The following is a 14,006-nucleotide window of genomic DNA, read 5'->3' as shown; positions in this document are numbered from 1 at the left end:
CACAACACTGACAGCTGACCCAGGCTGGTTAAAAGCACTTGTTTATTGGTTACAATATCAACTCATGGCAACATCTTTCACTGAGCCACTGTACAAATACAAAGAAAAAGATCCATCGTGGAAAAAAAAAAAGCTATAAACAAAGTTCATAGCAAGTGATTTTTTTGTCACAGGGAAGTCTTTTTACAACAGCACTGTTAAAGAACAAATGGCACAAGTCCCTGGTTTTTTAATAGCTTAAATAAAAGCTTTAAGACTGTTTCTGAATACATACACAATCCAAAGGCAGTGCAGAATCACTTCATAATTGGTAACATTACCGAAGTTTTCCAAAGTAGTCAGCAACAAGTAAAAACAAAACAAAACAAAACAAGCTGATGAGAGGTGCTGGGAACTAAAGGCAAAGTAAAATTAAGCATGTTTAGAAGCACTTTGTTTTGGACTCCTTTGGATGTAATATGTACTACAAGTGTTCAGATGCTTTTATTTAAAAAAAAAAAGAAAACACAAAGAGAGCACCATTGTGTAAGTAAAACAAAGGCTTGAAATACCTAAGACTATTCCACCGAAGTCCATATTAGTTAAAACCTAAACATACTGTGTGGTATAAGAATGTCAGGCACATGTAATCTGTTATCAGTTATATCAATTAGTAACACTGTTCACACATTTACCATAACAACACTGCATTAACATTCTGCATGTATTTTACATAACCAGCAATTGGATAAAAGGCTCTGGTGCCTCTGAAGTGTAGGAGGAGTGTGACCAGCATGCATGCCAGAGTACTGGATACACAGTGCACCATCAACCCATGCTAAGTACTTGTACAGGAAATGCTATCTCAAAACCAGCCATTCTGCTACACAACCATTGATACCAACTAATCCAATTAGCCAAAACTCTCACCAACATCTTAAAGCACAGCACTAAACCTAGTGGAGGTGACACTGTCCCCAGAGAGGACAGACTACAACTCTTGGAATGTTTTCACAATGTTTTCATTCCACCTTGAAGTAATTAATGCGAACTTCATTGTGGGACAAGCAGTTACACAACTGAAGTAAGGAGTCAACTACTTCCAACCCATGCATTACAGTAAGGACACACTGGGACCTGCTGCTGCTCCAGCTCAGCTTTGCCAAGGCAAGGTCAGGCCCTGTCCTCTTTAATCCATGTTCCCTTTGGAATGGTACAAATCCTGTCAATACATGGAGCTGCCAGCTCTGCCAGCACTGCCATGGATCTGCAGTTCAGCACAGCAGAGGACAGCAGTGTTTGGAAGGAAAAAGGCTGGAGACAGAGGGAACCAGGCCCCATTACTGAAGTACACGAGCAAACATCAGCACGAAGCCACAGCAGCTTTCTGTGGTTTCCAGAATCTCAACCGCTTTCTCCACCAATAAACAGCCATCCAAGGCTAGATGGGAACACACCCAGGCTGGGCACTTGCCTGAAGGGAGAACTCTCTATTGCAAAGTCAAATCACATTAGAAAATGCTGACAAACTACCAGAATAAAATAAATCTTGTTACACCAAGCACATGGTTCTGCTTCCCGAGCCATAACCGACTGCCTTTAGAAGAGAGGCTGGGCAAGAGTTACTCTGCCACTGTTTGGCACAATGCTCTTGGTTACTCCAGTTCAGTAATGACACAACTTATTTGAAATTCAGCTAAGGATGAAGTTTGGCTGCAAACTTTTAAAGCCAGTGAAGATGTGCCCACTCATGCTGCAAGACCTGCTGTGAGCGAGTTTGCTGTCACAGTGCAGAGTCAGAAGTCACACAAGCTGCACACATGGGCCCACAACAACTGCAGGCACACCAGTTTCCTTGAAATTCAAAGCTGGTGTAAAACCTTTTAAGTAAAACCTATCAAGGGTCATTTTATTTCCTTCCTTCTTTTAGGAGGAGTTTGAGCTTCTACCATAAAAGCCACCTCCACTTCAGCTGGGGCATCAACCTCAAGAGGTCCCTGCCAGCCGTTTGAAAAAGGGAATGCCAGAGCCTCAGTCATTCCATGGCATCACACAGTACCTGTGGTACTGGAATGTGCAGGCTTGAAAACTAACCCACAGCCAGGGCAGTACTGGAACAGCAAACGTCACCTGGGCAGGATCTATCACAGGCTTCCCACAAGCTCCAAAGCCACACCAGACGCCGTTTCCCCCGTTGTGCTCAGGTTTCTCCCGGGTCTCACGTGTACCGACACCAGAGACCCTCAGACCTGGGGTGACCGAGGAGCAGGGGCAGGCAGAGCTCTGGGATGCTGTTGGACACCTCAGCAAATAGTTGGCATTCCTTAGTATTTATTTTAAAAGCAGCTGAATCCAAGAGGCAAAAGCCATCCAACAATGACAGTGAAGTTATTGGCAGTAATACCTGTACAAGAGCCACTATCACTGTGACAGGCTACCTGAACTGGTAAGAAAAGTTATATACAGCTGTAAAATTGGTTTTGGAGTTTCACAAGTAGAAACCAGTTTTAATACCAGAATGTAAAAATGGCACCGGTCTTGGCAAAGGTGTTGACTAGGAAATTGGTTCAAAACACACTTCTACGGAAAAAAATTTTTTTAGAAAAAGAATATTTTCTTAAAATTCCTTAGTAACAAATTTCCAGAATGATTCACTCAAGGCAGCTGTGAGTTAAAAAAAAAAAAAAAAAAATCAAGTGCACCACTAAAAAATAAACTGAGTCTGCAAGATCCCAAAGAGCTGCTCACTTAAGAGAGTTACAAGAATTCCATAATAGTTCTGTTAATGCAGAGAGATCACAAAGCAAAATGCTGAGGAATTCCTGTGAGACACTATACAGTGGGATTTTGGTCCTACACCACAGGCTGCTGTTAGGAAATGTTCCTTCTCCAGTATAAGAAGCGCCTTTTTTCTTACTTTAAAAGTGAATTTACCGTGATTGACTGGTACATTTATTGGCACCTTCACCATTATAGACATGGCAAGTTTACAGGCACAGTCTGGAAGTACTGAAATTTAGGATTAAAAAATACCAGAAACTTGACAAAAGTCATCTCAGCCAGAAATCCATTTGGATATACTACAGGATTCTGGGCCCTTCTCTTTACTACCTGACCCAGAAACACCCAGACTCCCCATCAGTTCCAATGAATGATGACTAATACCATCTTCCAACCTGGTGATTTAAAATTCACGTTATTTTTAAAATAAGTCACTTAAGAGAAGCCAATAGACTTAATCCCCCATTCCAAAATAGCCACAGACGTTCAGATTCCCAAGGGAACATCCACTGTGAGCGCAGACATGCTGCCAGGCACCAAAAAGTGAAGCAACCTCCCTGGGCAGTTTCAAATGGGCATCAGTCACTTGATTTTCCTGTCTCTGCACTGAACTGTACTTGGTCAGATTTCTCAGCAACTGACATCAAAATCAGAATCAAATCAGCAAAGGAGCAGAAATGGCTATTTACAGTGTCGGAGCTGCAGGACAGCTGGCACCTAGAAACACCCATGGCACAGCCCTCAGTGACCACACAGAACAAGCACACCCTTCAGGTTATCCTGGGCAGTTCTCAGGGGTCACACAGGCGCAGTTAAGTTACACAATTCCTCTGGTAATTCACACTGCACAGAACTGACAACAAGCACTTTTGGCTGCGGTGTGCTTTGGCAACCCCTGAATTTGGAGGGGGATTACAAGCAATTAACTGCACAGTTAAATCCTCTTTAGGAATTTAAGCAAAGTCCTCCTGAAATTCTCAGTTGGTGTGGAATGAGCAAGCTCTGCAGAGACACTGCTCTGGGCTCTGAGCAGCAGCCAAGTCACTGTGAGTGCAGATCAGCTGGAGCTTGTGAAGGGCCAAGCCCACCCATTTGGCCAGCGCTGAGCCAAAGGGAAAGCACTCAGCATTTGGCTTCTGTACCCACAGACTGCGTGGAGTAACTGATCAAAATCCTGCAGGGAGGAAGCTAAAACTTCTGGATTTATTTTATTTTCCAATTATTTCTGCTGTTGGTGCAAGTCTACCTGGCATTAACTCCTTGGTGTTTGGAGGTCATGACTGCCAATGGATGAACCAGGAACCACTGGCTTGAAGGAAGAACCCCCCTGATCAAAAACAGGCAAGCAGGTCAAGAAGTGAGTGAGTAAGGCGGTAGGTATTAACTGGGAGTCTCCAGGGCCTTTAAAAAAAAATTCAAATGCCTTCCATTATAAAAAACACATACATACCATTGGCTTCACTTTATCTACAGTAAATTCACAAAAACATTTAAAACAGCAATCTAGTTCACCCACTACAAAACTCAGAAGTGACATCTCGGGTTAAAAGCAAAGCTATAAATGTAGTTCCTTAAAAAACGCAAACATATTTCTTTACATACAGACAAATGTTACATGATTGGCTGCTATAATGTGTATATTCTGTTATGTACAAAAAAAAAGTACAGGATTAGCAGACTGAGCACAAGCAAAAACCCTTCAAGGACAATCTAACCAAACCACCAAAAACAAAAAGACTGGCTCTTAGTTTGTCGGTCACCATGATTATGTGTGCTGGCCCCTTTTAAAAAGTCAGTGATTTCTTCCCCCCTCCCCTATTTCTTCACTTGATTTTTTTTCTAGTTTACAGAAAGCCTTTTTGTGTAATAATCAGTGAATAGAAAAACTTCACCTGCAAATACAAGGTAGAAATGTTATTTCACAGCTATAGGCTGCAGCATTGATCTCTCCAGATCTCAAATGGAGAATGTACATGTTTGGCTCCCAGTTAATTCCAGATTCTGAGAAAACTGTCCCAAGACCCTGTAGCTACAGCCATGCCGTCATCAGTAACACCTAAACAGCTGACACGGTTGTCATGGCCAGCCAGGACACCTGGAAAAGAAGAAGCAATGGAAGTTTAGTGTCTGCAGGATATTAAGGACTTCAGTTGTTACTCTGTTCTCCCAAGCAAGTCTTAAATTTACTGAAGAAGATGCAATGCAAGATCTTAATCCTCCTTTTTGTTTTTTACCCTGAAGAACCATATAGACTGTAACAGCCTTATCAAGAAACCCAACAATAAGGTATGTAAAAATGTACACACAATATTGCCTCCATTTTTCTCTCTGCCCTTATGACTTCTCCTTCCTGTCCCAAAGATGTCCTCCTCCCTAATCAGGCTCTCTACTGGCTTTCCCCCCTTTTCTGCCATGCTGTCCACAATTTCAGCCATCAAGCACTCCCAAAATCAAATGTGATGTCTCCTGACAAAGCCCTGGATACATTAACTGCCTTGAGTTTCCTAAGTTTTGCAAACCCTAGGGATTGCAAATCCCCCATATATTGTGACAAAGAGAAGAGCAGCATCATCCTGCCTCCTTCCTGCTTTGGTTCTGCTTTCCCTATACCCCTTCTTGCCCTTGTCTGCCCTCCCAAGGTTCCCCATCCAGGTCTCATAGAACTAAGGAAAAGGATCTATTTTCAGTCTGAACAGCAGAACTGATGTTCAGAACAGAACCAGGCCCCAGCATTTAAGGTACTGTATGAAATGAGAAAGAAATAGCTGTGCTATAAACATGCTGTGTCCTGACCAGTAACTAATTCAAGGACCAGAAGTTTCCACTTCCCCTCTTTCCCAACAGCAGGGTTTGCAAAGCAAAAAGACTCCTGTAGCTACATGTGAATTACTGCCACTCATGGGTGCAAAAGTCAATGCAAACATGTAATTTTGCACTACTTAATTCCATAAATTTCAGTGAAGTACGTTTTCTGTAGATGCAGTTTTGGAGGGCATTCCTCAGCCACAAGAACTGGCATCTCCCAGCACACAGATCTGTAAAGCCCTAGAACAGGCCTGTTCTCCTGACTCATTTACTGCTCACACCACGGAGATGAACTGGAAGCAGTGTAACTTCTGGAAGATACAACGAAATGCAATAAAAGGATGCCATTCCAAGAGTGTTAAAAGGAATCAAGCAGCTTCCACACCATCAGCACCAGCACTGGCAATGCCCCAGCTCTGCATTCTGCACAGATTTTGGCTGTGCAGGCCCCGGAAGAGCTGCCAGCAGTCGGGTCCTCACCTGCCCTCTCCCCTTTGAGGGTGTCCCAGACGTTGCAGTTGAAGTCGTCGTAGCCCGCGAGCAGGAGGCGGCCGCTCTTGGAGAAGGCGACAGAGGTGATCCCACAGATGATGTTGTCGTGGGAATACATCATCAGCTCCTGGTCCGCGCGCAGGTCGAACAGCCGGCACGTGGCGTCGTCAGAGCCGGTGGCAAACGCGTGTCCGTTGGGGAAGAACTGCGAGGTTTAATGGAGAGACAAGGCTTTGACAGCAGAAAAATACACTGGTCAGGGGTTAGTTCAACAACACCACGGGATTATTTCACCAGGGTGACCAAAGGCAGAATGTTTTACTTTGAAGGAATATCTGCATGTTAAAAAATGCATGTACACAGCTATGCAAGGGAGCGCCTCTGGAACAGCACTGGGGACACCTGAGTGACTGGAATTGTACCCAGGCGGTTCCTGCGTGTGCTGTAGCAGGAGTCACAGGGCAATGCCACTGACTCCTACAAAATGGAGCAAACCCCAGTTTTGCACATCCTGGCTGAAGTGGAACACAATGTTCCATCCTGAGCTGGCCAGCCAGGTTGGCTGAGCCAAGACAGAAGACTGAAAACAAGCAATTCAATTTCCTAAAAAATCTACTCCAAATCCGAGTTATTCTCTCAACAGCGATATTGATTGAAATGGGAATAGAGAGAGCCCAGCACATCTCAGGGTCCAGGTCTAAGTATAGGAACTGCATTTTTGTACTGGTCATGTGTTTGGTATTTTCTCAGCCTCAACAATTTTTCATGTTTATCAAAAACAGATGCAGCTTCGACTTAGATTTCTTTCCCTATTTTCCAGAGCTTGGACCTTGCAGATCAGAACATAGTGTTACTATGACAGAGAGGAAATATAATGCAGTTTCTAAATATTACCAAATTATTCCAGGGAATATCCAACATCAATACTGATTTTAACTTTGCCTTCCAGAATATTTCACTGGAAGCTCTTTTTGTTCAACAAAAATCTTTAAGATGAGGATGCTTGGCTGTGTTGCACCCTCTCAGTATATTGCATTTATCTACAGTTTTCAGTTTTTAACACACTGCCGTGCTTCAAAAAGTTTCCCTAGTCCATTCTTCTTAAAAAACAGTGATGTCTCAGTTACTGAATAAAAACACAGGTGAAACTATTCCTGGAACAGCGCAGTACATCACAGACAATGGCAATAATAATTCAGTTATAAAGTAGATTTTAAATTATTACACAACCTTCTCCATTACATACACTTTAACATTCTCTATCCTAACTAATTGATTTTAAATCAAGGTAGCTCAGTAGAGTCTAAGCTGAATTCATGCAAATGTAGCCTTTATCCTCCCCCTTTCTTCCCACGTGGAAACAAGAGGATCACTTACACAAACTGCATTAATGTCTGACACGTGCCCTGTGAATGACTGCCTGCACATTCCATCGCGGATATCCCAAAGCTTCGAGGAGGCATCGCAGGCACCCGAAACAAAAGTCCTCATGTCTGGACTTAGAGAGAGGCTCATCACATCTCCAGTGTGCCCAGTGAACGTGGTGGTCTGCTGGCCAGTTTCAATATCCCACAAAGCACTGTAGATAAAGTGACACCATTAACATAATGTCCGTCATTATCTCAGAGTTCGAGAGAAAAGAAGAAGAAAGAAGGGGTGAGGAAAGGCCAACAGAGCTCAAAAACTCACCAAGTGGTGTCTCCTGAGCTAGTGACAATTTGGTTGTCATCTAGGAAGCGACAACAGGACAAGTATCCTAAAAACAAAACAGTTATATAAGGTTTTCATCCAAGAGCAACGACTGAAGGTTAAAATGCAAGAACAGCATCCAAGTTCCCCCACAGCCAGTCCATAACCACCACAAGCATTGCCCTGCTCAAAGCAGGACTGTATCCCTTAGTGCAGTACCACACCAGGTGAAGCACGAGCACAGCCCTACCTGTGTGCCCCGGCAGCTCCCGGCTCACTCGGACATTGCCCTCCCTGGTTTTCAGGTTGTAGATGGAGCAGATGTTGTCCAAGCCTCCACAGGCCACGTAGTTGCCAGAGGGAGCATAGGCACAGGTCATCACCCAGGAGGACCTCAGGGGGATGGCGTGCATCTGCAGAGACACAGCTCGTCAGCAAGGCACCAACGCGGCCCGCGGGGCAGAGCACGCCAACGCCGCGGGCACAGGACAGCCCCAAGCCAGCATTTGTCTGGGTTTACAGCATGTTACCTACACCTCATTTACACATCCTCGGGCTACAGATACCAGTAGTATCTGCAGGGTAGATACACAAAGCTTCAGTACCTTACTTCATAGCAAAGCTATTGTAAACTTCAACATTTGCAACATTTGTTCATTCTAGTTAGATTTCTCTGCCCAACTTTTTTACATCTTTGAACTATAGGTTGTAAGACAGGATGGTTGTCCCCATAGAGACTGGGGAGTGTACAGAAGCACAGCTCCACTCCACACTACCTAAGCTTTCCCCCAACAGCTGTTTTTCTTCCTTCTCTTTTCTCTGCCCTCAAACCCAAAGCTTGTAAATTCTTGTAAATTCTAAGGTTGTGTATTTCTACAGCTCAAAACCAAGCTAGTTTCAGAAACAATACCCCACAGGCAGAGAGCAACAGCTATTGCCCCAGCAAAGTCAGAGTGACAATGTTACATATTACTGTGTAATTAACTATTGCTTCAGATGCAACAGACCTACAACATATCACTAGTGCTCAGCTAGCCATGAAAGGAACAAAAAGAGATTATGTCTGAATGAGAAAGACTGCTTTTGATTTTTCACTTGCAACCATAGGAAAAAATAGACACAAGCCCACTCAAACACACAACTTATACATGAATTATTGATAAGGATTATAAATAACTACCTTATTTGTTGTATAACTATCCCAAATAATTAATTTTCCATCTTGAGAAGCACTGACTAGTAGCCTAAATATGAACACAAAATAAAATATGTTAATATAAAACAAACAAAAAAATCTCAAAATAGACATACATCATGCATGAGTATCAAGTGAGTCAGAAGTTTCATAATTTTTTACCCTCTGCTTTTTCATTTTTATTGGAGGGGTGCATTTGTTGGAAAAAGTCTGCAAAGATCTAGATCTCCATATTACCTGACAGGAATCACATGGGGACTCATGATTAGAAATGAATACAAGCAAACAACTTGCTGAAAACACATTTTATGAACTCTCTCCACAACTGCTTTCATTATTCATGTAACTACACAGTTACACAAAAGCAAATAAGGATTTATGTGAAAATAAATCTTGGGAACAGATTCTAGGAGAAGGCAAAATACCTATAACAAGCAAAATACCTCTTCTCTCAACCCCCCCAGCAGTGGTGGTCTGTGATCCCCTGCAAGGGCACCAACACCACTCCACGAGGCTCCCAGGACCTGACATTAACCTCAAGGTGCCAATGTGATCTCCAGCCCCTGACTGGCAGGTTCCAGGCTCCCCTGTACAAACCTGGAGTCAGATCCCCAGTGCATGGCATAGATTTTGGCTAAGTGACCTCTGAGCGTGCGCCGGGTTCGCATTTGGATTCGACCCACCGAGTCCAGACTTGTTGTGATCTAAAAATAAATAAAACAAACCCCTGAGATACTGGGAACTATTTTTAATGTACAAGATAACAAAAATACATTTGAACTTTGATAGAACATTATCTATCTTGGCACACAACAAAAACCATAAAAAAATAGGATACTGGTGTACACCCAGCAACACCGACACAAACAGATTTTACAGACAGACACAACACACTTCACAGTGGCTACAGTGAACTTCAGGAAGCTCTTTTAAAATACTTCTACATTATACTAAGACTATTTCAGATTATTAAAGCTGAAAGTTTGCAATTTAAACCAATGAAAGAAAATGCTCCAGTATTTACTGCACTGTTACTTTTTAAAGCATGGCAGAACTTTACATGCAAAATAATTCTGTTTCAAAAACACTGCTAAAAATGTTTATTTAAGTCTTTCTAAATATGTTTAACACAATAAACATACTCTACTTAAAAGGTAAACTGGAAGCAGGATCCATTAAGATGGTGGGGGTTTTTTTTTGCTGTTTTGTTTATTTGGGTTTTTTTGGTGGGGCTTTGTTTGGTCTTAAATAATTGTATAAATACACATGCATTTCCAAAGGTTTCTTTCACTTTATTCTTTCAGTTACTGAACAGGAACATGCTACAGTCACAAATTGGTATTTTTATTTTTTTCTCTCTCAAGTAACAGCCTACACAAAGAACAGGAACATACCTGAGCGAGAGTTGTGTCACTACATGCTTTCCTGGCATCCTGAAACAAAAGAATGGAACAAGTTGAATTGGAAAGGCAACACTGAGCATCAGCTGAGAAGGACTAAGGGAAAAGTAACTCTTGAGCTAAATTTCAATACACTCAAAGCCACACACCAACACCAACTGACATGCCAATATTCCTTTTGTCACCCTAATTTGTTTTATTGTTCAAGGAATCTAAAAAGCAATGGCACACAAGGGGTAGTGGAGGAAGAGGGACTTAGGAAGGGCCATGCCCCAGCAGCCTTTGAATTTCCCTTTCTACAGACTATGGGATTCAAAGGCATTTGGAGCCATTCTGAAGTCCCAATGCCTACCCTTTTCCCTGTATTCCTTCCCTGGGGTGGATGTGCTTGCTCAGGGAGTGCTGAGCACAAGGGAAGAACTGATCCACCTGGAAAAGCAACCACATATTACACAGGGTTAGCAAGCTCTGTGCCACACAAGGCTCTTGCACAAATTAACCTCCTTGCTGGTTGGTAGAAGCAGGATGAAAATCAACAGGCAGGATCCAGGGAGCAGGACAGACAGCAGGATCACCAAAGCTTAAAGTGATGATGTACTTGATACAAATGGGAGGAAAAAAAATGGCCCAGTAACACCCTCACCCATTTCAGGGAATGGGTGGTACTCAGATCTCCACACAGACACTCCATGGTTTTCTCCTTATCTCAGACTCTGGACACGGGACTTGTTTCCTGCATATGATTCAACCTGACCTAGAAAACAGACTGGACTTTCATTTGCATAATCAGAGTTCCAGACTGAACCTCTGACACAGGTGAGCTTCACTGAGCCTCACCTGCAACACTCTGATTGTGCAAGACCTGGTTTTAGTCACAGCTGTGACTGCATTGCTCTCCTGCAGCTCAGGCCCCACCTGCAGAAACAGCCCTCTGGTCAGCAACTCCTTCTGAGAAACATGGTTTAAACTGCCTTGAAATTAGACAGGAACTGAGCAGCAAAAGTTGAAGTTAAAACTAACAATAGCTGTATTGAAAGATCAGGCACAGAACCCTCTCAAGTCCTGGCAATTTCTCCAACTTGTGCTACCACTGAAGCAGGCACCCAACAGTGATGGTGCCTCTTCAGCAGCACTTTGTGTCCAGTCTGTGTAGGAATGGCAAGGTCCCCTTTGAGAGCAGGAACAGAAATATTTGCTCACACATTTTGGAGCTGCCTCAATGCATTCAGGACAGGATCTTCAATTTTCTTCCAAGCTCTTGCTTGAGAGTTACTTGACATTGCAACTTTAACATTTTTTAAGTGCGTGTTTATTTTGCCCACCCTTTGTAGCTCTCCTCCCAAGAAGCAAGTCTGAGAGTGGATTAAGTCATCTCAACTTATTTTTATAATGTCTAAACTGTAGAAATATTTATAAGATGTTGACGTCTAGAATCAGGAGGGGTTTAAAATACCAGAGCAGCAAATCCCTTAGAACTCACGACTTATTTCATCCACAGGAAGAAGCACACTGGATTTTTAAATGACTATTTGTTTGATTTTCCTGAAATACTTGAAGATGTTCAACATAAAATGAATTCTGAATGCAGTCTGAATGAAACAAAGCATTTTCTCTCTTTAAGAGCAAGCTCTTAGCAACTCCTATATTTGAGGCTGTCTAATATTTGCCATACAACTGGCAAAATTGCAGGCAAAGGAGAGTTTCAACAGGCTATTTTAATTCTTACATTGAAACTGTATTTCTACATATGCACCATCAAAACAGAATCATTATTGTCAGAACATAAAAAAGCTCTTCTATGTAATTGCAGATTTTTCTCAGTTCATGCTGCAGACAACGCAAAATTTTTGAGAAAAATCTAACTGCTTGATCAGTGTGCAACCCCCACACTTTCCTAGCACACACTTCAGATTGCAGTTTTTTCCCCAAACTACATGTATTTTTTTTAATACAGTGTGTTATTTGTCCAAAATGTTCGAATGACACTGTACCAAGTAAGCAACACTTCTAAAAATCATTATCCTCAATTTCAGTTCTCACAGTGAGGACACACATATCACATGAGAACTTCATCACAGACAGAACTAGGAATTAACTTTAACCATCAAGTCATCTGACAGATATCTGACAATTCATTGTTCAGTGTTCCAACTTCCTGCACTAAAAGTTCCTGCAGGCTTATGCTGTACATTGTCCGTGCACAGACCAGAGCTTCGGCTGCAGTAACTGCATGGGGAGACACAGGTACCCACATCACCTAGATACTGCAAAAATAAAATTAAAAGTCATGAAACACTTCTAAAATATTGCAGGCTGAAGTCCACTGGGGAATCAAAAGCTCTGCACTGCGGTTTCTACACCTTAGGAAGCCATTAGGTACAATCTTATCTGGACCTCACGTCTAGGCACAAAGCTGATTTTTTGGGATTGTATTGTTAGAGGAAACAATCAGACAAAACCCAAGAGTTGTCAACACCTAAGACAGCAAAATGCTAGCTACACATAAAACATCAAATGCTGTTAGTGACCTCATCTCTTTTTAGGACTGCATCAAAAATAATTCCTGGAAACTACCAGTGCAGTAGATCTTCTCAACACTTAAGACTCCTGTTTTTCAGATCCTGGATCTATCCTCTCATCCATCCCAAACAAACAGAAAATGTACAGTGATTTAGTAAGCAAGGTAAGTAGTAATCTCTACAAATATGAAACTGAATTATTTGGTCAGAAGTTTCATGGACATTAAGTCATCAGGGGCATTTTTAATTGCCAAATTATCTGAAGTTAGAATTAAGCACAAGGTACCCAAGCCTGCACTCAGATCCATAGAAGCAATCACCAGTTGCCACTGCTGAGCCCAGGGGACTCCAAAGGCAATATAACCATGGTTACTCAGCTACATCTGACAGATCCAGTTACAAGTTTGGGTGGTCGAGTAAAAAGGAAATGTTAGATCGACCTACAGCCACAAAATGGAGTCATTAACAAAGGGCCAATCAGATTTTTATGCTCCAAAATTTAAAAAAGAAGCAAACATTCCTGCAGCACAGTGTAGCCCTCTAATGTGCCTGGTAGCTCTTTCTTCACACAATTTTGCATGAAACCACACTCATTGATTACCAAGACTGAACAAAGACTTAACTGGCTCCCCTGGACATAACATAATGACAAAGTCTTTACACAGCATGCAGAGAAAGAACTGAAAAACTATGTACCCCTTTTAGCACTGCAATTCTGTAACAAAGCTTAACTTGGAAAAAAAAAAAAAAAGTTTTTTAAGCTAAAAATTATTTGTATCCTCTACAGAGCTGGTGGAAGGGGCACCCAGTGCCACAGCACTGCCTGATCCCCACCTTGTCTTTCAACACTGTATTAAGTGAGAACAGGACACGGAGCTCTCCTTGGATGGCACTGAATGAGCAGCATTTGCCCCCAGCACAAGTCCTGACACATGAAGTGTGTTCAGCACATGGCTGACACCACCAAGCAGCCTCACACCTCACAGGAGACACCACAGAACAAGTGCTGCCAGCAGATGCCACGCTAAAAAAAGCCTGTGTGCATGCAACATATTCCAAGAAACCTGTACTGTTCACTGATAGGAATGTTTGCAAATAAGGCATTCCCATATAAATCAGATTTATGAATGCTTCATGCTTTGAAAA

At 42.4% G+C, this 14,006-nt stretch overlaps 1 protein-coding gene across 1 annotated transcript in view; it reads right to left on the bottom strand.

Annotated features, from left to right (window-relative positions):
* Window positions 1–25: 25 nt before the first annotated feature.
* Window positions 26–14,006, bottom strand: part of GNB4 (G protein subunit beta 4) — a 30,580-nt gene continuing 16,599 nt past the window's right edge. Inside the window, exons 3-10 of the mRNA XM_069024736.1 lie at window positions 10,336–10,374; window positions 9,539–9,645; window positions 8,927–8,990; window positions 7,997–8,159; window positions 7,747–7,813; window positions 7,435–7,636; window positions 6,046–6,262; window positions 26–4,855 (exon numbers count right to left, since the gene is read on the bottom strand). Of these exons, the coding sequence (XP_068880837.1) occupies window positions 4,749–4,855; window positions 6,046–6,262; window positions 7,435–7,636; window positions 7,747–7,813; window positions 7,997–8,159; window positions 8,927–8,990; window positions 9,539–9,645; window positions 10,336–10,374 (966 nt within the window). The 3' untranslated portion in view covers window positions 26–4,748. The remainder of the gene's footprint in view (window positions 4,856–6,045; window positions 6,263–7,434; window positions 7,637–7,746; window positions 7,814–7,996; window positions 8,160–8,926; window positions 8,991–9,538; window positions 9,646–10,335; window positions 10,375–14,006) is intronic.

The sequence above is a fragment of the Aphelocoma coerulescens genome, chromosome 9 (assembly GCF_041296385.1).
Source record: "Aphelocoma coerulescens isolate FSJ_1873_10779 chromosome 9, UR_Acoe_1.0, whole genome shotgun sequence".
In the NCBI taxonomy this organism is placed as follows: domain Eukaryota; kingdom Metazoa; phylum Chordata; class Aves; order Passeriformes; family Corvidae; genus Aphelocoma; species Aphelocoma coerulescens.
Note: the sequence above shows the minus strand (reverse complement) of the source record. Positions and strands in the feature narration are given on the sequence as shown.